This window comes from Xenopus laevis, chromosome 7S (assembly GCF_017654675.1).
Source record: "Xenopus laevis strain J_2021 chromosome 7S, Xenopus_laevis_v10.1, whole genome shotgun sequence".
Classification (NCBI taxonomy): domain Eukaryota; kingdom Metazoa; phylum Chordata; class Amphibia; order Anura; family Pipidae; genus Xenopus; species Xenopus laevis.
This window is the reverse complement of record NC_054384.1, coordinates 7,507,059-7,531,765: the sequence shown is the minus strand read 5'-3', so window position 1 is coordinate 7,531,765 and position 24,707 is coordinate 7,507,059. Positions and strand designations below refer to the sequence as shown.

At 40.8% G+C, this 24,707-nt stretch overlaps 1 protein-coding gene across 1 annotated transcript in view; it reads left to right on the top strand.

The window, feature by feature from the left end:
* Window positions 1–22,656, top strand: part of ipmk.S (inositol polyphosphate multikinase S homeolog) — a 29,237-nt gene extending 6,581 nt beyond the window's left edge. Inside the window, exons 2-6 of the mRNA XM_018227317.2 lie at window positions 465–550; window positions 5,102–5,198; window positions 9,308–9,480; window positions 19,988–20,069; window positions 20,982–22,656. Coding sequence (XP_018082806.1) covers window positions 465–550; window positions 5,102–5,198; window positions 9,308–9,480; window positions 19,988–20,069; window positions 20,982–21,601 — 1,058 coding nt within the window. The 3' untranslated portion in view covers window positions 21,602–22,656. The remainder of the gene's footprint in view (window positions 1–464; window positions 551–5,101; window positions 5,199–9,307; window positions 9,481–19,987; window positions 20,070–20,981) is intronic.
* The last annotated feature ends 2,051 nt before the right edge of the window (window positions 22,657–24,707 follow it).

Below are 24,707 nucleotides of genomic sequence, written 5' to 3'. Positions count from 1 at the left end.
GTCCCATGACTGGACTTTTCCACCTGCATTCATTTTATTTCTACCTGGGGTTTTCTGGATAATGGATCTTTCCATAATTTGGATCTTCATACCTTAAGTCTACTAGAAAATCATATGAAGCCAATAGGCTGGGTTTGCTTCCAATAAGGATTAATTATATCTTAGTTGGGATCAAGTTCAAGCTACTGTTTTATTACTACAGACAAAAAGGTAATATTTATAAATGGGGATTATTTAATTATAATGGAGTCTATGGGGGATGGCATTTCCATAATTCGGAGCTTTCTGGATAATGGATCCCATACCTGTACATGCAAAAGGTTCTCTACAAAGTAGTTATAATTAAAGGGATGTATGACGTTTTGGGTAAGCAGGCAGATGTCTCACTGTCAATCAGTATGTCTCGTTTACCGGCTCTCTAAATTCAGCTTCTGCTTAACATATTCTCTCCATTGTTTCTGCAGGTATATTGCAGCATCCAGATGGGACTGTCCTGAAACAGCTACAGCCGCCTCCACGTGGACCAAGGGAGCTGAGCTTCTACTCCATGGTAATTGTCCCTTAAATTAAAGGGATACTGTCATGGGAAAAAAAAAAATTTTCAAAACGCATCAGTTAATAGTGCTGCTCCAGTAGAATTCTGCACTGTAATCCATTTCTCAAAAGAGCAAACAGATTTTTTTATATTCAATTTTGAAATCTGACATGGGGCTAGACATTTTGTCAATTTCCCTGCTGCCCCATGTCATGTGACTTGTGCCTGCACTTTAGAAGAGAAATTCTTTCTGGCAGACTGCTGTTTTTCCTTCTCAATGTAACTGAATGTGTCTCAGTGGGACATGGGTTTTACCATTGAGTGTTGTTCTTAGATCTACCAGGCAGCTGTTATCTTGTGTTAGGGAGCTGCTATCTGGTTACCTTCCCATTGTTCTTTTGTTTGGCTGCTGGGGGGTAAAAGGGAGGGGGGTGATATCACTCCAACTTGCAGTACAGCAGTAAAGAGTGATTGAAGTTTAACAGAGCACAAGTCACATGACTTGGGGCAGCTGGGAAATTGACAATATGTCTAGCCCCATGTCAGATTTCAAAATTGAATGTAAAAAAATCTGTTTGCTCTTTTGAGAAATGGATTTCAGTGCAGAATTCTGCTGGAGCAGCGCTATTAACCGATTTATTTTGAAAAAAAATTTTTTTACCATGACAGTATCCCTTTAAGCTTGTGTGTTACATCACAGGTATGGGATCCGTTATCGGGAAACATGTTATCCATTAAGCTCCGAATTACGTTATGGCTGTCTCCCATAGAGTTTATTTTATCCAAATAATCCAAATATTTAAAAATGATTTCCTTTTTCTCTTAATAATAAAACAGTATCCTGTACTTGATCCCAACTAAGATATAATTAATCCTTATTGGAAGCAGAACCAGCCTGTTGGGTTTATTTAATGTTTATATGATTTTCTAGTAGAAGATCTAAATTTTGGAAGATCCCCCTATCCATTAAACCCCAGGTCTGAATTAATCTTTCCGTAATATGGATCTGAAAATCCTATAAACATTAAATAAACCCATTATCCAGTAAACCTCAAGTCCCGAGCATTCTCTGGATAACAGGTCTCATAACTGTTTAAGATCTGCTGTCTCTACCAGCCAAGGTGGCCTGAATGCAAAACATCTATTACTTTTAAAGGGGCTGTTCACCCATCAATTAAGTTTAAGTATGATCTGGAGAGTGACATTCTGAAACAATTTGCAATTGTTAATCATTTTTTATTATTTGTGGTTTTTGAGTTATATAATTTATTTTATTCAGCAGCTCTCCAGTTTGCATTTTCAGCAGTCTGGTTGCTAGGCTCCAAATTATCCTAGCAACCATGCATCGATTTCTGGAATATGAATAGGAGAGGGGCTGAATAGAAAGATGAGTGATAAAAAGTAGCAATAACAATAAATGTGTAGCCTTATAGAGCATTTGTTTTTAGATGGGGTCAGTGACCCCTATATGAAAGCTGGAAACAGTTTTTGAATGATTTGGCTTCTTCTGACTGTTTCCAGCTTTCATATAGCGGTCACTGACCCCATCTAAAAACAAGTGCTCTATAAGGCTACACATTTGGCTTCTTCTGACTATGAAAATGAAGACCAATTGTGAAATTCCTTAGAATTAATCATTTTACACATACTAAAAGTTAAATTAAAGGTGAACCACCCCTTTAAGAGCAACAAGCACATTCTGGTGTCCTGCTCCAAAGGTGCTGGCAGAGGTTGTATTTTAAATGAGGGCTTCATTATAATTTACAGCCACAGACTTTTTGTTCTAGTTGAAAAATCCCCATATGTGGCTTATGGCTTTGAGCACAAGGGTATGAGGTATTGGTTCAGTACATAGTACAATCAATAATTCTTTAGTTATTCGCTAAGGTTAGTTCTTCCATACAAACTGTTTTTGGTTGACCTTAACAATGTACAGTAAAGTCTCATAAACTAATGATTTTTTTCTCTGATCTTAACAATGCTATTCAGTGGCAAAAAGGGGAAGTGGGGGGGCAGTTTGGGTCAGTGGAGGGAGGGTGGAATGGACAGACAGAGGATGCTGGACGGAGGGAGGGGTAGAGGAGGGATGGACAGAGGAGTGAGGGATGAAGGCTGGGAGGGACGGACAGGGACGGATGGTGGGTGGGAGGAACGGACGATGGAGAGAGGGATTGACGGACGGAGGAGGGAGGGATCGACGGACGGAGGGGAGGAGGAGGGATAGATGGAGGAGGGACAGACAGAGGAGTGAGGGACGAAGGCAGGGTTTGATGGAGGAACGGACAGTGGAGAGAGGGTTTGACAGACGGAGGAGGGAGGGAGGGATCGACAGACGCAGGGAGGGACGGACGGGAGGAGGCAGGGAGGGTGGAGAGAGGGATCGACGGATGGAGGAGGTAGGGACACAGGGACAGAGGAGGGAGCAGCAGAGGTGTTAGGCAAAACCTGCACAGGGGAGCGAATCTGTACTAGGGGTAGGCAGAAGAATCTTGAAAAGGCACTTGCCCAGCCCCCCCCCCACATTGTTGCACCCTAGGCAGGTGCCTCTTCTGCCTGCCCCTAGTTCCAGCCCTGGTTCTAGCTTTGAAGATCAAAGTAGGTGATTTACAGCCACTTTTTTGCCCCTCTATACTGGTGTTTGAGCTTTCAACATGAAACCAATAGCATGATATTGAGGTATTGCAGATACTTAGGATATAGAATAGTAGAACATTGGGCTCCATTACTTTGCCTAGGGCTGTTACCCAGAGGAACAAATCGAAACTTTGCTTTCTTCCTTGTACTTGTAGTAGACGAGGTCAAATGCACGTGTTACTGAAGGAAAGCAAGAGTAGCCCAATAGTTAGTCAATTAGCCCATTAGTTAGTCAATTAGCCCCACTGTTAAATGTTACAGTATTTTCTGATTCATATCACATATGATGACTTGACATTATTAATGCATTTGGCAAATTCTCTAGTGAGTGTTCCTGGAACTGCATCAAAGGAAGGGAAATGGTTTCCATCTCTTGGCTTCACAGTGAGAAGAGCTTTGGCTAATGGGTAATTAGGAGGAAAGCCTATGATTAAGTGCGTCTGTGCATGAAACGTGTAAAGGTGACCATAGACGTAACAATTGCGATCTTTCCTGGAAAAGATGTTTCGAAGAAAGATTGTTCGTTTCAATACACACGTGTAGAGCTGAATCGTCAGATATACAGAGAGAAACAATAGAATTCTACCTGTATCTGACGATTCAGCACTAACAATGGCCGATGTTTGGGTGTCTTCAACGGAGCCCAATGAAAGAGCCGACCGATATCCAAGTGTTTTGCCAATATCGGTCGGCTTGTCTACCACCATACGCGCACAAATATCATATAAAAATGTGTTTCGTACAATGTTATCGGTTTGTACCTTAAGGCTGTTTATGCTCCTTATTATTTGGCTCTTGGGCCAACAATCAGATCAAAATGCAGCCTTACCAGGACCAGTTTGGAGAGGACCTTCAGTGGACTAACTATAGTAGTACTTATCTGTTATCTACTGTGTATCCTGTGCTTGAATGGCTGGCCCCATGGCTACACAGCAGCTTGTTTATATAAACTATAGTAGTACTTATCTGTTATCTACTGTGTTTCCTGTGCTTGAATGGCTGGCCCCATGGCTACACAGCAGCTTGTTTATATAAACTATAGTAGTACTTATCTGTTATCTACTGTGTATCCTGTGCTTGAATGGCTGCCCCCGTGGCTACACAGCAGCTTGTTTATATAAACTATAGTAGTACTTATCTGTTATCTACTGTGTATCCTGTGCTTGAATGGCTGCCCCCATGGCTACACAGCAGCTTGTTTATATAAACTATAGTAGTACTTATCTGTTATCTACTGTGTATCCTGTGCTTGAATGGCTGCCCCCATGGCTACACAGCAGCTTGTTTATATAAACTATAGTAGTACTTATCTGTTATCTACTGTGAATCCTGTGCTTGAATGGCTGCCCCCGTGGCTACACAGCAGCTTGTTTATATAAACTATAGTAGTACTTATCTGTTATCTACTGTGTATCCTGTGCTTGAATGGCTGCCCCCGTGGCTACACAGCAGCTTGTTTATATAAACTATAGTAGTAATTATCTGTTATCTACTGTGTATCCTGTGCTTGAATGGCTGCCCCCATGGCTACACAGCAGCTTGTTTATATAAACTATAGTAGTACTTATCTGTTATCTACTGTGTATCCTGTGCTTGAATGGCTGCCCCCATGGCTACACAGCAGCTTATTTAAACTATAGTAGTACTTATCTGTTATCTACTTTGTATCCTGTGCTTAAATGGCTGCCCCCATGGCTACACAGCAGCTTGTTTATATAAACTATAGTAGTGTTTCTGAAGCAAACACACCAGTTTTACTTTCATTTTTTGACGTTACTGTTCCTTTAAGACTAATTCCTTCGATAGTGTAACAGAGCTTCAGCAGGTAAGTGGCTTTCAATACTACAGATGTAATGTTGAAAGAATGAAAAGTTGTTGGTCACTGATTAAAGTTAATATTGATACATTTATTTCTCTCTTGTCTTTTTACAGGTTTTTTCAGCCGATTGCACTAATAATCATCTCCTCAACCTCCAGATGCTTCTGCCAAAATATTTTGGCACCTGGTCGCCTCCAGGATCTACAAATGGTAATTTTTATGACTTTTACTTTTTTACCTTATATCGGTGAAAAAAAAATTATTTTTATTAGGCTCGCAATTTAGTATTTTAAGGGGTTGTTAACCTTTATACTCTATTTTATATTCTGAAACAATTTGCAGTTGGTTTTAATTTTTTATTATTTGGCAAATGCAGCCATCTGGTTGCTAGTGTCCAAATTACCCTAGCGACCAAGTATTGATTTAAATAAGAGACTGTAATATGAATAGGAGAGGCCCGAATAGAAAGATGAGTAATAAAAAGTAGCAATATTAATACATTTGTAGCCTTACAGAGCATTTGTTTTGTTTTTTAGATGGGGTCTGTGACCCTCATTTGAAAGCCGGAAAGAGAGCAGGCGGCCAATTGAAAAGTTGCTTAGAATTATCCATTTTATAACATACTAAAAGTTAACTTAAAGGCGAACCACCCCTTTAATATCTTCCATTTCCTGACTTCTTTTGATGGATACAGCAGTTACTAAATTAATTTTTTATTGTATTTGTTTGAAAAATAAGGGATTTAACCCTCGCCACCCCTCCAGGCCCTGCCCTATGTATTTTGAGTATAGGATATACACTCAAAATATGGGAACAGCCATTGCAATCTCTTACTCTGTTCCCAATGCAGTTCCCTTGATTCCAATGCCAAGTCAAGTCAAGTGGATTTTGTAATTTCAGCCATATACAGTAAATACAGTACATACTAAAACGAAATGACGTTCCTCCAGAACCATGCTAGTGGTAAGCTAGTGTAAATCTAAGCAATCTTTGTCTCTCCTTGCTCTGCACTGTTCTCCATGGGGAAAGAGCTCTGCCAAGGCCCCAGTTCCCACAATGCCATTCATGTTATGTGATTAACACTGGAGAACCCAGCAAGGCATTGTGGGAATTGGAGTCTTAAAGGAGAATTCAACCTGTAATAAAAAAAACCCCTTCCCTTCTCCCCCCCCAGCCTACCTGCCCCCCCTGGGCAATTGCCCCTAATTTTTTACTCACCCCTCCGTGCAGATTCTGGCCTCGGAGTTCACGGCAGCCATCTTCTTCTTCGGTAATCTTTGTGTCTTGACGGAAGTTTCTGCGCATGCGCAGTTGGAGCAAATTTCCAGCCCGAATCACTGCGCACGGGAAATTTTAGTGACTTCCGGCACATGCACAGTGGTTTGGGACAGGAAATTTACTGTGCATGCGCCAAAACTTCCGAAAAAGACTGAAGAAAGAAGATGGCGTTCCAGAACTCCGAGACCATAATCTGCACAGAGCGGTCGAGTAAAAAATTAGGGGCAGGTAGGTCGGAGGGAGGGGGGATGTATTTTTTTTTTTTATTATGGGTTGAATTCTCCTTTAAGACGTTTTGCAAACTTATTATACTTTCTTACTTGTAAGGGTCAGACTGGGTTGGCGGGACACCGGGAAAAAACCTAGCCCTCAGGGGCCCTTGCTGGCCCAGACCTGCTCCCCCAATCAGCTGCCGCCTAGAGATCTTGTGCCACGGTGGTAGCACATGCATGCGGCACTCCAATGTTCACGCATGGTCACATTGCATTGTTGTTAGCGCATGTGCATGCGGGGGGGACTTTAGAAGTTGGGAGGGGGTCCCAGGTGACTGCTACTCCACCTCAACCAGCTACTCCAAATCACATTGCCAAGCTTACTCATTCCAGGAGGGCCCTTCGTGTTGCAGTCCCGGTGGCCCCCATTGCTCCAGTCTGACCCTGTGCCTGACGCATGCGGGAATCAGCCAGAACCAAAACTAAAAGACAGATAAGCGTATAAACCAAAATAACAAAGACAAACAAACTCATTTACGACAATCACAGTGCTAGGCACAATAATGGCTGCAGAATTGCACGTATTAAAATTCCAGAAATATAATCACCCACACAAACGGTGCACTCCCCCTTTTCAAAATAGTTCATCTGCAAAATCTTTATGGTCTTAGGGAAACCTGTTTTTTTTTTTTTTTGTTTTTTGTGCAATCCAAGCGTGCAGTTCTACTGTGTTGCATCTAATAATATTGTTACATAGCCTGGGTCCGTCTGTGTGCCATAGGGCAGTACAGGTATGGGATTGGTTTTCCGGAAACCCATTATCCAGAAAGCTCTGAATTAGAGAGGCTGTCTCCCGTAGACTCCATTTTATCCTAATAATCCAAATTTTTTAACATGATTTTCTTTTTCTCTGTAATAATAATAAACAGTAGTTTGTACTTGATCCCAACTAAGATATAATTGATCCTTATTGGAAGAAAAAACAGCCTATTGGGTTTATTTGTTATTTACATGATTTATTATTTTTTTTTTTAGTAGACCTAAAGTATGAAGATCCAAATTACAGAAAGATCTGTTATCTGGAAAAAAAACCCAGGTTCAGAGCATTCTGGATAACAGGTCCCATACCTGTATAAGATTCTTATGCCAGTCAATTGTATTTTCAATTTTGATTCGCCGAATCTACAATTTTGGGACTCGGCTGATTCCCGAACACTTCATGAAAGATTTGATCGAATCCTGAACCTAATCAGAACCGTAATATGCATATGCTAATTAGGGCAAGGAAGGAGGTTAGAGAAAAAAAATTCCTCCAAACTTCCTTGTTTGTTTGATGAAAAGTCACATGATTTTTTTTCGGATTTGGTTCAGCCAAGTACTTGGATTTTGCCGAATCCTGCTGAAACCCAAACCAAAGCCTGAATTCAGTGCCTCCCTTAGTGACGGGAGCTGTACCCAAAATATAGATGTATGTAACACTTATTAACTCCTCTGACTTACTTTGTGCTTTTCTTAAGCCTGTTTCAGTAAACAGCTATGCAACTTGGCAATTTCACACATTACCTGACACCATCTCGTGTGTACAAAAAAAAGAAAGAAAAATAATAAAACCCTAATTTGTTTACTGTCTCTTTAAAAAGCAATTAACCCTTGGCAATCCATGGCCCTGAGTCCCTTTTGCGTATGAAAAGTACTGGGAACCAGCTATTTAAAGTGCGGTGCCTCCACCTAGGGAGCACTTCGGAGCACATTTCACTAGAACAAAATAAAACACTCACAGTTTGCAATAAAACAAATTATAAACTTTATGTAAAACTGTATTTAGTAACTAAATTCAAATCACACAATTTCACTTTACTCTGGGGAACCTGTGTGGATTATCAACCCCTGGCACAGTCTCTCAATGCCACAGGCCTACATGGCACACGGGTGGATAAATGTAGAATAAATCCGGTCAGTTCAGTGTTCCTTCCCCAAGAGCTCTTGTGTCCCCAGGTAACGCTACCTGCCTGAAGGTACCTTTCCCTTTGAAAGTAGTAGCCGCTCCCACGTGGCAGGTACACAAGCAAGACCTGTCCTCACCCTGGGGACAAGCCATTTCCCAAGGATGCTCTGGGGCGCCCAGCCAATCAGATGGTTCTCCAGCCTGTAACTGGGCTGAATGATGTCACAGACAGAAAAACAGGGGAAGGATTTGTCTGATCCCCCTACAATAACATGCTCATTTATATCCCACTAGTGTTGGGGTGGATTAAAAGACATGGGCTGTTGTGCCTATAAAGGAGAGCTATGCTGGCCATACATGTAAAGATCCGCTTTTATGTTGATTTCGCCAAATGAGTAGAATTTCACTAATACGCACCATTTCAGACTGATCAGATCATAATTAGAGCTATGGAGGCCATTGGGATGAGGTCCTCATTGACGTGCAGATGTGGTCCCTGAGCCAGCAACAAAATCAAACACTGCTAATTGATACGTTATATCTAATTTTGTCTGGCACCATGCACGGCCAATAAGCAGCCAACTTGGCCCGTTTAGAAGGTAAATATTGTTTGATAGCAACCAAGTGAAATCCACTTTTAAAAGAAATGATGCAGGTCTTTATAAAAGAACCAGTACATGTATGCCAATTCTACCGTCCCTTTAATGCCCATCAGTCACCCTTAGATGCAGCCTTGCCCTCTTCTGTTTTGATGCCTGTAGACTTTATGGGTGCTGCAATTCTCTGTAGGCAGGGAGGATTTTGGGCAATGGGTAGTCTCTCTGACAACTGACAGCCCTCGCGTTGTGACATCGTCTTATCTTTTTATATTTATTTATTGACAGATCTCTATTTAAAACTGGAAGATATAACACGGAAGTTTACCAAGCCATGCATCATGGATATTAAAATCGGTCAAAAAAGCTACGACCCATTTGCTTCAGCTGAGAAAATCCAGCAGCAGGTCAGCAAGTACCCTCTGATGGAAGAGATCGGTTTCCTGGTACTTGGCATGAGGGTAAGTTCTCAGGGTCCGGTTTTCTAGTTTTTTCAGAGGAATTTGTGATGGTAGCCCTCATATTTGTTACTGTAACACTCACTACGAAATGTTGCATGTTTTTTTTAGTTTGTTTCTTATTTTGCTCAGAAGGAAAGGATTGTTAGCGGCTCTATCCAAAAAAATGCAGACGGATGAGTGAAACTCCGAACTATATGTATTTAGTTAAATAAAGCAGCAAACAAATTTAGACATGGCTCACCCGATAAAAAAGTGCATAACACCCAGGTCCGTCTCCTTCGGGCACAAATTACACGGCAAAATAAAACGTGTGATTCGCACTCACCGGTATCAAGTGGTGGCTTGGGTGCAGTGCCCTGAACCCGTAGCTTAGGGTGAAGACAAATGTAGAAATGAGCACGCACTCCTGAGGCACACCGATGTGGTTAAAACTTGATTTTATTCCATGAATTAAAACGACCTCGTCCTAGCGCATTTCGTATCTAAAGATACGTTACCATTGGCACATGAGCCTACAAATCGTGTGCCTATGATTACGTTTCTCTAGATACAGAACACGTTAGGACGAGGTTTTTATTCATGAAATAAAATCGAGTTTTAACCACATTCGTGTGCCTCAGGGGTGTATTATTTGTTTCTTACTATGGTTGAGATGTATATTTTTTACCTGGCGATAATTATCCACCCTGGATCGTTTACTGAAAATATATGTTAAAGGATAATTAAACCCAAGAAGGTAATATGGCTAGAAATGCTCAATTGTATATACTGAACTTGCTGTAACAGCCCAAAGGATCAGCAACCCTATAACAGTAATGATCCAAGCCTTTAAAGTTATCCATAGCAGCTCCCCATCTTCTGGTGTTGGGCAGTCCTGAAATGGGATTAAAAAAACAAACCCATGGCATCTGAAGTACACAGAGGCCCAAACTGCCCCATCTTTGGAGGCACAGATCTTCACTATGGGAGGTGGCGTTACCTTCTTTTTTTTTTTTTTAATGTTCGCGAAAGTAATCTCAGCAACTTTTCAATTGGCCATTTTACTTTAGGGGTTAGGCTGAATAATATGCCATTCCAGAGTTAGACGGAGATGCTGGGGGCCCTCCAAAGAAGGCCACAGGCTCATTCCATAATCTTCTACTCTCTTCTCATGATATAATATCCTCTGTCCATTTGTGTTCTCATAGATAATTGGTTAATGACAAAGATATAGGCATACAAGGCCAAACAGTTGGGCTAGAAGGAGGGCCACTGACACCCCTAAAGGTGGCCATACAGGGGCAAATTCAGATACTTTTGAACAGGGATCCCCAATCTTTTGAACCCGTGAGCAACTTTCAGAAGTAAAAGGAGTTGGAGAGCAACACAAGCATGAAATCTGTTCTTGGGGTGCCAAATAAGGGCTGTGATTGGTCATTTGGTAGTCCTTATGTGGATTGTCAACCTACATTGAGGCTCTGTTTGGGAGTACATCTCTCAAAAACTTGCCTCCAAACCTGAAATTCAAAAATAAGCAGCTGCTTTGAGGCAACTGGGAGCAACATCCAAGGGATTGGAGAGCAACATGTTACTCACAAGCTACTGTTGGGGATCATTTCTTTATACCAATGTGGCAACTTATCTGTGTATTTGTGATACCATCAGACTCTGTACTGAATCAGATCTGAATCATTTTTATGTTTAATATGAAATACTTTAAAATAAACTACAGTAAAATTGTGTGTTGGAGTGAGGCACCCAGATTGCCATAGATTCATCTACATTCACTGAAAGCATCTGTGTATATTGTGTGTAAAATAAAAATCTGCATGATAAGCTATAACTGTGTAGCATAATATTAGAATGGCCAGTAACAGCAACTGCAGCTGTAGTTATTTTATTTCATGTAGAATAGAGTAGCTGTATGAAGGCCAAGGCATTTGTGTATATGATGTCTCTATAGTTCTACACAGTGATTGCTTCAGGCTGACCGAAAAATGGCACTGAGCTGCATTGTCTTTGCAATACAAGAAGAGCATAATATTCAGTTCTCCGTAAACACTCTTGTGTCCCACAGCAAATTATTTATCAGGCCCCCAAAATGTCTAGTGGTTGACCTGTTGTAGCAGTATTTATTGAAATTGTGTATGAATTAGGATCTCATTTGGCCCCTATATCTCCTTGGGCCTGCTTCCTCTGTGGTTACGCCCCTGTGTGCGTGTGCAAAAGGTTTGGTACCCTCCTTGCACACAACAAGGTTACAGATATATAGAAACATTGGGGTAACAGTCACCCTGCTATAGTTCCAGGGGTACCCAGGGTACAAATAAACACTCACCCCAAATCTCCCCCTAACTGACCTTCAGACTGGGCCCCCTTAGCTCATAACAAGGTTACAGATATATAGAAACATTGGGGTAACAGTCACCCTGCTATAGTTCCAGGGGTACCCTGGGCACAAATAAGCACTCACCCCAAATCTCCTAACTGGCCTTCAGGCTGGGCCCCCTTAGCTCATAACAAGGTTACAGATATATAGAAACATTGGGGTGTCACCGTGCTATAGTTCCAGGGGTACCCAGGGCACAAATAAACACTCACCCCAAATCTCCTAACTGGCCTTCAGGCTGGGCCACCTTAGCTCATAACAAGGTTACAGATATATAGAAACATTGGGGTGTCACTCTGCTATAGTTCCAGGGGTACCCAGGGTACAAATAAACACTCACCCCAAATCTCCCCCTAACTGACCTTCAGACTGGGCCACCTTAGCTCATAACAAGGTTACAGATATATAGAAACATTGGGGTGTCACTCTGCTATAGTTCCAGGGGTACCCAGGGTACAAATAAGCACTCACCCCAAATCTTCCTCTAACTGACCTTCAGGCTGGGCCCCCTTAGCTCATAACAAGGTTACAGATATATAGAAACATTGGGGTAACAGTCACCCTGCTATAGTTCCAGGGGTACCCAGGGTACAAATAAGCACTCACCCCAAATCTCCTAACTGGCCTTCAGGCTGGGCCACCTTAGCTCATAACAAGGTTACAGATATATATAGAAACATTGGGGTGTCACCCTGCTATAGTTCCAGGGGTACCCAGGGCACAAATAAACACTCACCCCAAATCTCCCCCTAACTGGCCTTCAGACTGGGCCCCCTTAGCTCATAACAAGGTTACAGATATATAGAAACATTGGGGTAACAGTCACCCTGCTATAGTTCCAGGGGTACCCACTGCAGTAAATAAGCACTCACCCCAAATCTCTTATTAGAGTAGGAATCCTCGGTACAGTGTGTATGAGTGACTGGCCAAAAAGTGAGTAACTGTTGTACACAGCCTCTGCATAGTATACTGCACAATTACTGCTTGTTATAGATTCCGAATCGCTAACAAGGAGGCTTCATACTGTTTTCATTAGCATTGATGGTGTATTTGCATATTTTAATTACAAAACCGCCACGGCCATTGTAATCTATTCTGTATTTCTTGAAATGTTCTTGCACACTACTGGGACACTCAGTAAAGCCTAAGTGCTGTATACTACATTCTAGTCAAATTATCGAAGCACATATGCCTCAGTCCTGGACTCAATACAGTCAACAAGTGAAATATTTCCGCCAAAAGGTTTTGAATGAAAGCCTTGCCTGGCACTGCATTGGCTTAAACACCTCTAATTGAGATTACGAGCCATTATCCAGCACACTAAGCTTTTACACCTACTGTTCTAAATCCGGATTTTGCTATTGGAGTGGAGTCAGGCACAATAAGGCTGCAGGGAACTAATTCTTTTCGCAGAGAATATGAAACTATTCTCTGGTTGAGAGCGATTTTGTCAAGGCGCTGTTTTTTCCTCCTATTACCGCAGTTACATGTTGAGAAGAAATAAATCTGCCAGCCAAATGCATTATCCGTATACTTTCAGCAGGACTTTATCTTGCTAAAAAGTTAAAACGGCTAGATAACCACTTCTACTTTTTTTTTTTGTATGCTTAAAGGAGAAATAAAACTAAAAATAAATATTTCTAGAAATACAGTATTTTATGTAACCGACCCAAATTCAGTAACTCTTTAACAGTAATTATACAGATCTTTAAAGGAGAATTCTTTATTCTCCATAATAAAAAAAAAAAAAAACCCTCCACCCTCCTCCCCCCCCCCCAGCCTACCTGCCCCCCGGGCAGATGCCTCTTATTTTTTACTCACACCTCCGTGCAGAATTCTGGCCTCGGAGTTCGCGGCAGCCATGTTCTTTCTTCTGTCTTTTTTGGAAGTTTTTTCCAAAAAAGACAGAAGAAAGAAGATGGCTGCTGTGAACTCAGAGGCCAGAATCTGCCCGGAGGTGTGAGTAAAAAAAATGTAGGAAATTTTTCGTGACTTTTAGCGCATGCGCAGTTTTTTGGGACCGGAAATTTACTCCAACTGCGCATGAGCCAAAAATGCCGTCAATACACGAAGATTACCAGAGAAGAAGAAGATGGCTGCCTTGAACTCAAAGGGCAGAATCTGCACGGAGGGGTGAGTAAAAAATTAGGGGCATTTGCCTGGGGGGGGGGAGGAGAGAGAGGGGGGTCTACCCAGGGTAGGGGAAGGGTTTTTTTTTTATTAGGGGTTGAATTCTCCTTTACAGCTTTGATCTTGTTAGGTCGTCTTTGGGGTGTCTGCGTCTCTGCCAGTGTTGGCCTGGAACACCAGGGGCCCACCCAAATACCTTAGACCAGGGGCCCACCAAAAAACCTTAGACCAGGGGCCCACTCTCTGTACTATATTCTTCCTCTCCTCACTCAACCTCCAGTCTCCTAGTCTCTTTTGTTTACATACCATAATCTATTATTCCATATATTTAGGCTCTTTGTTCTCATAGAATGGCCATGAAATTGGCCAACATTGAGCAGCATGAGGGCCACTGACACCTGGGCCCATCGGGAGTTTTCCTGGTATCCCGTTGGGCCAGTCCAACACTGGTCTCTGCACATGCTCAGTGACCTCTGGGCTGCTGTTGAGAAGCTAAGCTAAGGAGTTGTTAAATTAAAAAGTAGAAAGTGAGGTTACATCTGACATGGAAGCTGATGCTTGGTTACATGGCTGGTTATTCATTTAGGGCTGATACAGAATGCACTTTTTGTTTGTCCACCCAGTCTTCCTAGACCCTCCCTTGGTTTCCTTAGAGCTCAAGGTCATAGTAAGAGCCAGAGGATGGGATCCTATGCCCAGGCTAGCTGGCTGTGATCGTATGGTCATGGTTGAGCAGAAACCTGTTGTATAGACCTCCATGGGGTGCGTTGAGAAGAGGGAAAGAAGGGCACTTGTCTCTGGGCTCCTCTTCGGTGGATGCTCAGGAGTTGATATGCTAAATGTTTAATAAAGCTTTGACCTCTGGTCCCTCTTATTTTTCCGTTGTCATTACCGATGACTTTTATGAATGGGGAGGTGCCAGGGCATCAGTCAACCTATGATCCCTTACCAACTGGTATATGGCTACAGGCTTACATTTACTGAAAATGTTTCTTGTAAAACCCCATTTTTATTCATAGTGAATAATTGACAAGCAATGCTATATATATATATATATATATATATATATATATATATATATATATATATATATATATATATATATATATATATATATATATATATATATATATATATATATATATAATATATATATATATATATATAAGCCTCCTACACAAGCTGTGTGTTGGGTAATTGCGTACATTACTATGCCGGATTAATGCAAAATCTGTTATAGCCTATTTAAGCTTACTAGCTCCATCTAAGCTCATGTTCATGTCTTACCGCATGCTGCCTGTCATGCCCGAGAGCATCCTGATTTTCTTTTACAGTTCAGTTGTGTAAAGTACCCCATTTATTTTGTCAAGAGTTCTGTTTTGTTGTTGACCATCCCTTTTGACCATTTCCTCTGTTCATGGCGTATCATTGGCGACTCATGAGAGCTGATCACCCCTCCTGTTTTACCCCTTTGCACTTTTATGGAAAGTGGTGAGTCACAATTGTTGTCTTTGTAGAATGTTACAAAGAGCTCTCATAGTAAGTAGGAACACTCCTAGGAGCTTACCTTTGTGTGTAATGCCAAAGGTCAGATCATCATGGTTAACGTTTTATGACTCATGAACCAACATAACCATTGTTTTGCCTGTTAAAATGCAACAACGCCAATAAAAATGTTTTTCTAGTGGGCACCTATTTCAATATTTGTGGTTCAGAGGTGAAGATGCCAGTATATTGAGTCCTATTTTGTATAAAGTCTTGGCTTGTAATGCTCGATTTCAGATTTATCCCAAAAACTCCAATTGAAAAATAGCTTCTCCTTTAAAAAATAATTCAACTCATTGACGTCTGCATGAATTTACAAGCTTTTAAATGCCAAAGTCCTACTCTTTCTTGATTAAGTTGTGCTTGTAGAGAATACAAAAAGTATCCCGTAACGCATACTTCCATAAAACACTTTTTATTCACACATGCAGAGCCCATGGTATTCCGCCTTACGCGTTTCATACCATCTGGTACTTAATCATAGGTAACTACGGCCCCCTTTTTGACCGGCCATCTCTATCCCAGTATATAAATGTAATTTTTCTCTTGTAGAGTATGCGCAATTCTTTCTCAGGCAACACAACTCTAACCACTGTAGGGTTTACATCTCCTTTTAAGGGATTATTATGTAAACCCTACTTGCACCATGGTAGCACTGTGGTTAGCATTGTTGGACAGGAAGATGGCTACACATGCAGTCATATGTTTGAACTGATATAGCACTTGTTAAAAAGATTTAGGTGCAAGTAGGGGTTTTGTGTTTGATCTCTTGCAGTTTGTGTGGTCTCCCATTATCTGTGTGGGTTCTTGATGCTCCATTGTCCTTCCACACTCGAGCACCAAGATGGAAACCACACAAAAAACATGAGTGCAGGTTCATGGTCCGATCCCCTTTTTTTTGTATGTTTCTCATAGGGCAGTGATCCCCAACTTGTGGCTCAAAATGTTTTTGACCAACCCCTTGTATGTTGCTCCCAGTGGCCTCATAGCAGGTGTTTATTTTAGAATTCCAGGCTTTTGGTTGTATGAAAACCAAATGTACTGCCAAACAGTCTCCTGTAGCTGCCAGCGGCCCAATCACAGCACTTATTTTGCCCCACCCAGGAAATTTTTTATGCCTGCGTTGCTTCCTCAACACATTTTTACATCTGCATGTTACTCACAGGTAGCAAAACGGTTTGGTACCCCTGTTGTAGTGAAATTCATCTCTAAAACCCATTATGATTTTTTGATTGACATGTAATTGGTGCTAAGACTGATAGAATGTTCAATTTGGTCAGGTTGGCAGATCCTTATAAATTAGTCAGACTACAGACTACAAGCCTGACTACACGGCTTGCCTTCATGAATCCTTGGTGCTCCCTGGTGAGCTGGCCTTACTGATGGACACTTGTTAATAAAACACTGATTTACCATTACAAACACAAATTAAAAATGTAAAACTGTTACATGTATTAAATTCAACCTACTAACCAGACTCTAAAGAGCTCTACAAGTACATTTGTGCTGTCCAAACCTTGATCTTACTTTGCATGGATACACATCCAAAACATTGGCTGCAGGTATCTTTTCTGGATACCCCTGAGGTATAAGAAAGCATTGATTCAAACCCTAAACCCGGAATGTTTAACTAAGCTTAGGTCTATGCCAGGATCACAGCCAGGTACTAGTACAGCCAAGGGATAATCACATATCTACTCATTTCTGATGTATAAATCTACATTGATTGCCACTCCGGGGGATATGAAGGATTACATGAGTAAAGCTTTACAGTTTATTTTAATCTCTTAATTATTGAAAGCCAATGTTGGCTTTCAAGGAAAGGCGGCATAGGCGTAGGCTCAGACATAACCCTCTAGCACCTACACCTTCCTAAAGCCATTTATCTGGTCTTGCATAGTTCAACATGACCTTTGAAATGGGCTCCTTGTTCAACATTCGTGCCAATCAAATGGTTGCCACACACCTTCTTCTGAGTAATATTCCTGAAGGCCCATGTTAATAAGATTTTATGATTCAGGATATAAAGCTTCTAAAGAAGTTTCCCATTTCAAAGGTCATGTTGAACTATGCAAGACCAGATAAATGGCTTTAGGACGGTGTAGGTGTTAGAGGGTTATGTCTGAGCCTACCCCTATGCCGCCTTTCCTTGAAAGCAAACATTGGCTTTCAATAATTAAGAGATTAAAATAAACTGTAAAGCTTTACTCATGTAATCCTTCATTTACCCCGGAGTGGCAATCAATGTAGTTTTATACATCAGAAATGAGTAGATATGTGATTATCCCTTGGCTGAACTAGTACCTGGCTGTGATCCTGGCATAGACCTATACTTAGCTTAGGGTTTGAATCAATGCTTTCTTATACCTCAGGGGTATCCAGAAAAGACCCCTGCAGCCAATGTTTTGGACGTGTATCCATGCAAAGTAAGATCAAGGTTTGGACAGCACAAATGTACTTGTAGAGCTCTTAAGAGTCTGGTTAGTAGGTTCAATTTAATAGATGTGCGATGATTGGCAGGCACCACTGAGGGGGTCTTTTCCAGACCCTTCCATCATACGGTCATGCTATGGAAAAGTATGTGCTGGTTTCTGTTGTGGACAACTGCCATTGGTAAATGTATGGAGCACTACCATACACCATGCCTGGTCACCAACAGGTAATATCAGTTGTATTGCCACATCACTTGTCCATATTAGGAACCAACTGTTGACTGTCCCATGATGACAAATCTCCTGATGTGACCTGAACTTGCTAGCAGGCTTGGGATTTGTTTTCTTTCATAAAGCACAAGACAACTTATCAGAATTTGCCAATGTAAAGAAATGTTGGAACAGGCCATGGACTGTATAAATACACACCTTGTAGCAACAGGCTGCTGCTTATTGTAAGGTCTTTCAGCAGAGGATAATTCATAAGATACACAAGAGCAGATCCGGTTTGGTGCTTAAGCCGGATGCTAATATTTGCTTAATTAAAGTTTCTGCATTTAATAAGGCTTTAGCTTATAAAAAGAGCTCTTATACAGTCATAACCTGGCCTCGTTTCTAAGGTTAAAGCCATAGACGTGCAGATTTTAGCCTTGTATCCGATGAACGATTGGACGTCGCAATCTTCTGACCTGCCACTAACCATTCAGAACAAATACATTTGTTAAAGAACAAATCAGACGATGTTCTGGCCTATGGGTAGGAAAGTTATGTCCGACAAATAGCAGTAACAGTCACCCATTGATATCGTCGGGTAATTGGGGATACACCGAATCCAGGATTCGGTTCAGGATTCGGCCTTTTTCAGCAAGATTCGAATTCGGCCTAATCCTTCTGCTGGGCCGGACAAAATCTGAATTTGCATATGCAAATTAGGGGCGGGGAGGGAAATCACATGACTGTCACAAAACAAGGAAGTTAAAAATGTTTCCCCCTCCCACCCCTAATTTGCATATGCAAAGTATTCAGCCGAATCTTTCGCTAAGGATTCAGGGGTTCGGCCGAATCCAAAATAGTGGATCCCTATAGGCAATACATGATGAGAAATTATCGTTAGCCTGTCCGATCGACTAAATAACCAATTGCCATGGCCAACTTTACAGCGGTAGCGACCATTAAGCCATATTTTGCATTTCCAGTTTGGAGAAATTTTCGGTGTATGGGATCCATTATCCGGAAGCCAGTTATCCAGAAAGCTCCAAATTACGGAAAGGTTGTCTCCCATAGACTCCATTTTATCCAAATAATCCACATTTTTAAAAACGATTCCATTTTTCTCAGTAATAATAAAACCATACCTTGCAATTGATCCAAACTAAGATATAATCAACCCTTACTGAAAGCAGAACCAGCCTGTTGGGCTTACGTAATGTTTAAATGATTTTCTAGTAGAGTTTAGGTATGAAGATCCCAATTACTGAAAGATCCATTAACCAGAAAGCAAGAGCAGATCAAGTTTGGTCCCCGAGCATTCTGGATAACCGGTCCCATACCTGTATAAAGTGAAATATTTCTAAGGAAATATTCTAGTAACCACCTGCTTTGAGACAGAACAGACACACAGCCAGCAACTTATGCTACCGAAACAGCACCATTACCTCCCAGGCAACTGAATATCATAATATTTCATGGCCTTATGTTGTAAATGCTTTATTCTCCTTGTTAGGATGTAAATTGACCTTCCATAAATTTGCAAGAGCTTTTCATATATATGTAAGGGGCTGGAACACTAGGAAATGGTAATATGCTTTGGGGAAATTTATGGAGGCAGGCTGTTATTAGAATCTTTCTATTTGCTGGGCCCCATTAAAAGCAGCGAGTACAAAAGGCACCCTGTTTGTCTGAGAGCAAAACCATATTCTTGCAGATAGTTATATTTATTTTGTTTAAGAAGGGTTTATTATAGGCAATGATATGAAACTGCCAGTTGTGAGGAATTCAGAAATTTACTGCATGTTTGTCTTTTTCCCTGTAGGTCTATAATGTCCTTTCTGACCGCTACGAAACACAAAACCAACACTATGGGAGGAGCTTGACAAAGGAGACTGTAAAAGAAGGTTGGTTCTGTTAACGATATGGTACTAATTGTTTGTACGTTCTAAAACACTAGACTCGCTAATTTCCGTTGGTTAACTTTTAAAGGAAAACAAAGGATTAAAGGACATGTAAAGCAAAAAAAATAAAATCCACTTTTTACTTTCTTTAATGAAAAATAAATCTCTCTCCAAATATACTTGAATTAAAAAATATGCACCGTTTTTTATAAGAAACATGACTGTATGCAGTGAAATTCTCCCTTCATTTACTGCTGTGGATAGGAATTGTCAGTCGGTCCCTAACTGCTCTGCAGGGAAACAATCATACTTATGAACAGCAGGGGGAGCCCCCGCCTTACTTCCCAGCCATGCAGAACTCAAGCAGCTTTGTTTGTTTCCCTCTAGAACAATTGGCGAGAGATTTGTATTGGATTTTATTTTGGTTTTACAGCCCCTTTAAGGCAGAGACACACGCTGCTATTTCCATCGACAAATTGCTTCTTCTTCAGGCGATTAATCTCCCTGAACTGCCTTCCCGCCGGCTAGAATGTAAATCGCTAGCGGGATGGCACTCTGATCACTTCGGCTTTCCGAAGTAGCTGAAGTTTCCTCATGAGGCAACTTTGGAAAACGAAACGTTCCGAGTGCCATCCCGCCAGCGATTTACATTCTAGCGGGAAGGCAGTTCAGGGAGATTAATCGCCTGAAGAAGAAGCCATTTGTCACTGGGCGACTAATCTCTCGAAATAGCAGCGTGTGTTTCAGCCCTTACTGTTTCCAACTTCAGTTGCAGGAACAAAAGATCATGGTGCCAAATTTAAACAGATAAACTGGGATTCTATTTGGAGGATTATTTTGGAGGATAGTTTGCCTGCTCCTGTATCTCATAGTAATTATACCAAATAATGTTTTTTTTTTTTTTTTTTTTTGCAGGGGTCTCAAAGTTTTTTCATAATGGATCTCGCCTGAGAAAAGATGCTGTGGCTGAATGCATACGAAAAGTTCAGAACGTTTTGCAGTGGTTCGAATTTCAAGAAAATTATCATTTTTATGCAAGCTCCTTGCTCTTCGTCTATGAAGGCTCCTCTCTGCACACTGCAAGACGATTGATCGATGGCACTGTGGTCGAGAAAAGAGCTGTCCCGAAAGGACAGTTTACAGATTGTGAATGTAACAACAACATTTCTATGTTTCGCTCAGTTAGGAATGGAGAGAGTGAAGAATCTTTAGATAAAAACGAAATCTGTGCCCTTCAAAGAAAGACGTGTTCCAAGAGGCACCACAGCCAAGTGTCTCAGGAGGAGGGAGAAAGCACAGACCGACGGAGCACGAAAAGTCACAATGACATTTCCCACGAACACCTAAATGGAAACCTTGTATCCAAACTGGAAAACGTGCATTGCCATATTCCGACTGATCCGAAAGAAGGCCCTCGGGTGGATGTGCGGATGATCGACTTCGCTCACGTATTCCCCAGTAACGGAAACGATGAGGGGTACATTTATGGGCTCAAAAGCTTGATTTCAGTGTTGCAAAGTATTTTGCACAACTGAATACACATCTATACGTTTTTTTGTTTTTTAGTAGGGGGCCAATGACTTCATGGAAAATAAGCCGAATATTTGCACTTGTAATTGTGGTAAACTGGGTTTTTAATGGTAATTCAGAAATATATTCAAACCCCCATTTTTTTTTCATCTTTGGTGGAAGGGTTTTAACTTTTATAATATTACTCAGGAAAAATGAACTGGTTTGTAACCTTCAAGAAAAGCAGTATGACCTGGAATTTGGAGAGGATAGTGGTTTTGAGAGCTTTGCCTCTCTGAAACGTAAGATAAATCACTGTTTGGGGCCACTCTTCTAACCGAAGAAATATCGGTAATCAGAAGTACCACGTTTAGTTTACCACTTGGAATTAGCTGTTTTTTGTCTTTCCCAAGGGGAAATAAGCTGTGCCTTCATTCATTTTATTTATATTTATAAAGGAAAAGAAAGCAATGAGCCTCATTTCACCGCACCATATATATATATATATATATAACGATTAAAAAGATAAGCACTCCAATATTTCTTATAAGTGATAATTTAGTCAACTGCACATTGGAATAGATTATCGCTAATAAGAAATGTTGGAGTGCTTATCTTCTTAATTGTTATTTATCAATTTTTGAAAGCCAGAGTGCGGATACATACCTGGACTTATATATACACACAATTGCTGGAATACCCTAGAGTAACAATCTCTACTTTGCTGACAATAGTATTCTTCTATTGACCATATTTATACTGAGCCATTAGGAACCACTGTACTTTATTTGGGTTTCCTCCGACTGTTTACAAGACTTCTAATGTTACTGGAAGATTATTGGAAAGTTTTACATTTGTCTGTATTTTATAGCTATATAAGTATCCACGCAAGGGGACCTAAAGCCACTTCAAGTTTTGGTCGGTTAGTTTAGTTCCTACTTCTCCCCCAACTGTTTACCATGCTTGTCCAGGTTTCTTTGTATCCAGCAAGCAAGGGACATCCGGGAGACTAAAAACCACGAGAGGAAGACTGGTGCCAGAGTCTTAACTTGAGAAAGGGGGTGCATATTTTAAAGGGGCTCCAAAACCTAAATATGGAAATACCTAGGCTGTTATATCTACCACTGTTCGACCAAATGACCCTTCCTCCTGATATCAGACCACACTGCTATGCCACTCTCCTATTAGCTAGGCTATAAACAACGCTAACACAATAGAAGCCTTAAAGGGCATGTAAAGGCAAAAAAAATAAAATCCCATTTTTACTTTCTTTAATGAAAAAGAAACCTATCTCCAATATACTTTAATTAAAAAATGTGTACCGTATTTATAAGAAACCTGACTGTATGCAGTGAAATTCTCCCTTCACTTTCTGCGGTGGATAGGAATTGTCAGATGATCCCTAACTGCTCTACAGGGAAACAATCATACTTATGAAGAGCAGGGGGAGCCGCTTCGTTTGTTTCCCTGTAGAGCGACTGATTTGTATTGGATTTTATTTTTGCCTTTACTGTTTCCAACTCCAGCTGCAGGGACAAAGATCATGGAGCCAGATTTAAACTGATAAACTGGGATTCTATTTGGAGGATTATTTTGCTGCAGACACTGGTTCTGCCGAGTTGGAGAAAGTTTGTATTAAACAATATAAAAACTATAAAATCCACATTAGATTACATGACGACACAGGACCCAGTGCAGTCTGTATATTCTGATTATTAATCAGTCTTGTTGTATCGGCTTCTGGCAGATATTATTTGACTTGTGATGTTTTGATAATTTAAGACATATCCTAAGCAGCCCAGACCACACTGAGCATGTGCACAGTCTTGGTCTTGCAAAGATGTATAACAAAGTTACAAGATGGTGACCCCCTGTGGCCAACTTTGAAAGCATAAATCATTTGTTTGAAACGTAGCACAGAGACCCGTGACAAGTTATCAAAGCAAGGAGGCGAGATGCATAATAATGTTGAATTGTTCGCATTTGTATTTATTTATTTGCACACTGCCTTCCTGCTTGTAAATGGCCACTTTTATGTTGAATAATTCTGCTGATAGTGAATAGAACAGAATGACCACTGGGGCTTTAGTTATCCTTGACGGTTGCTTGTACAGGTATGGGATCCATTATCCAAAAAGCTCCTAATTTTAGAAAGGCTGTCTCCCATAAAACAATTAACATTTTTAAAAATGATTTATTTAATCTCTGTAATAATAAAAAGGTATGCTTGTACTCGATCCCAACTAAGATATATACATTTATCTTTATTGGAAGCAAAACCAGCCTATTGGGTTTATTTAATATTTAAATGATTTTCTAGTAGAATTAAGGTATGAAGATCCAAATAACAGAAAGATCTGTTATCTGGGAAAACCCCAGGTCCCTAGCATTCTGAAGAACAGGTCCCCATACTTAAACCAGTAAACAAATGTAACAAAATTCATCTTTCTCTCCTGAATAAAAGAGCTGGAAATTCAACAAGGGCTTCATCTACTATAGGGAACATTCGGTAGTCATGCAGTATTTCAGTGGTGACTAAAACACCAGATTGAGCATGCTATAGGGGCATCTAATATATGGGGCATGCCGTTCATTGGCAAGTGTGGCTTTTTATAGCAGTGCTCTGTGCTCAGTGAAGGTTATCGCATAAAATATATGGTCGGGAAACCATTGACTATAGAGCAAAATATCTATATGCTTTTTGACTATATCTGACATATTGACTTCCACATTGTTTAAGACTAACCTTATGATGATGTTACTCTTAGAACTATTACTTCTATTAGATATACCATAACCTGGATGAATGAAAACCATTATAGACATATCTTAGTACCGAGGTTTTTGCACGTTCTTCCACTATTTTATGATTTGAGGTTCTTCTTAACAACACGTCTTCCTGTCTGGGGAAATTACTGTTGAGAATTTTAAAGCTTATAATGGGGTGATATGGCGATGGCATTCTCTAAAAAAAGATTTTGAAATGGTCTTGGTCTTGGCCTGTTGATAGGTCTCTTCTTGGCCTGATGATAGGTCTCTTCTTGGCCTGATGATAGGTCTCTTCTTGGCCTGATGATAGGTCTCTTCTTGGCCTGATGATAGGTCTCCTCTTGGCCTGATGATAGGTCTCCT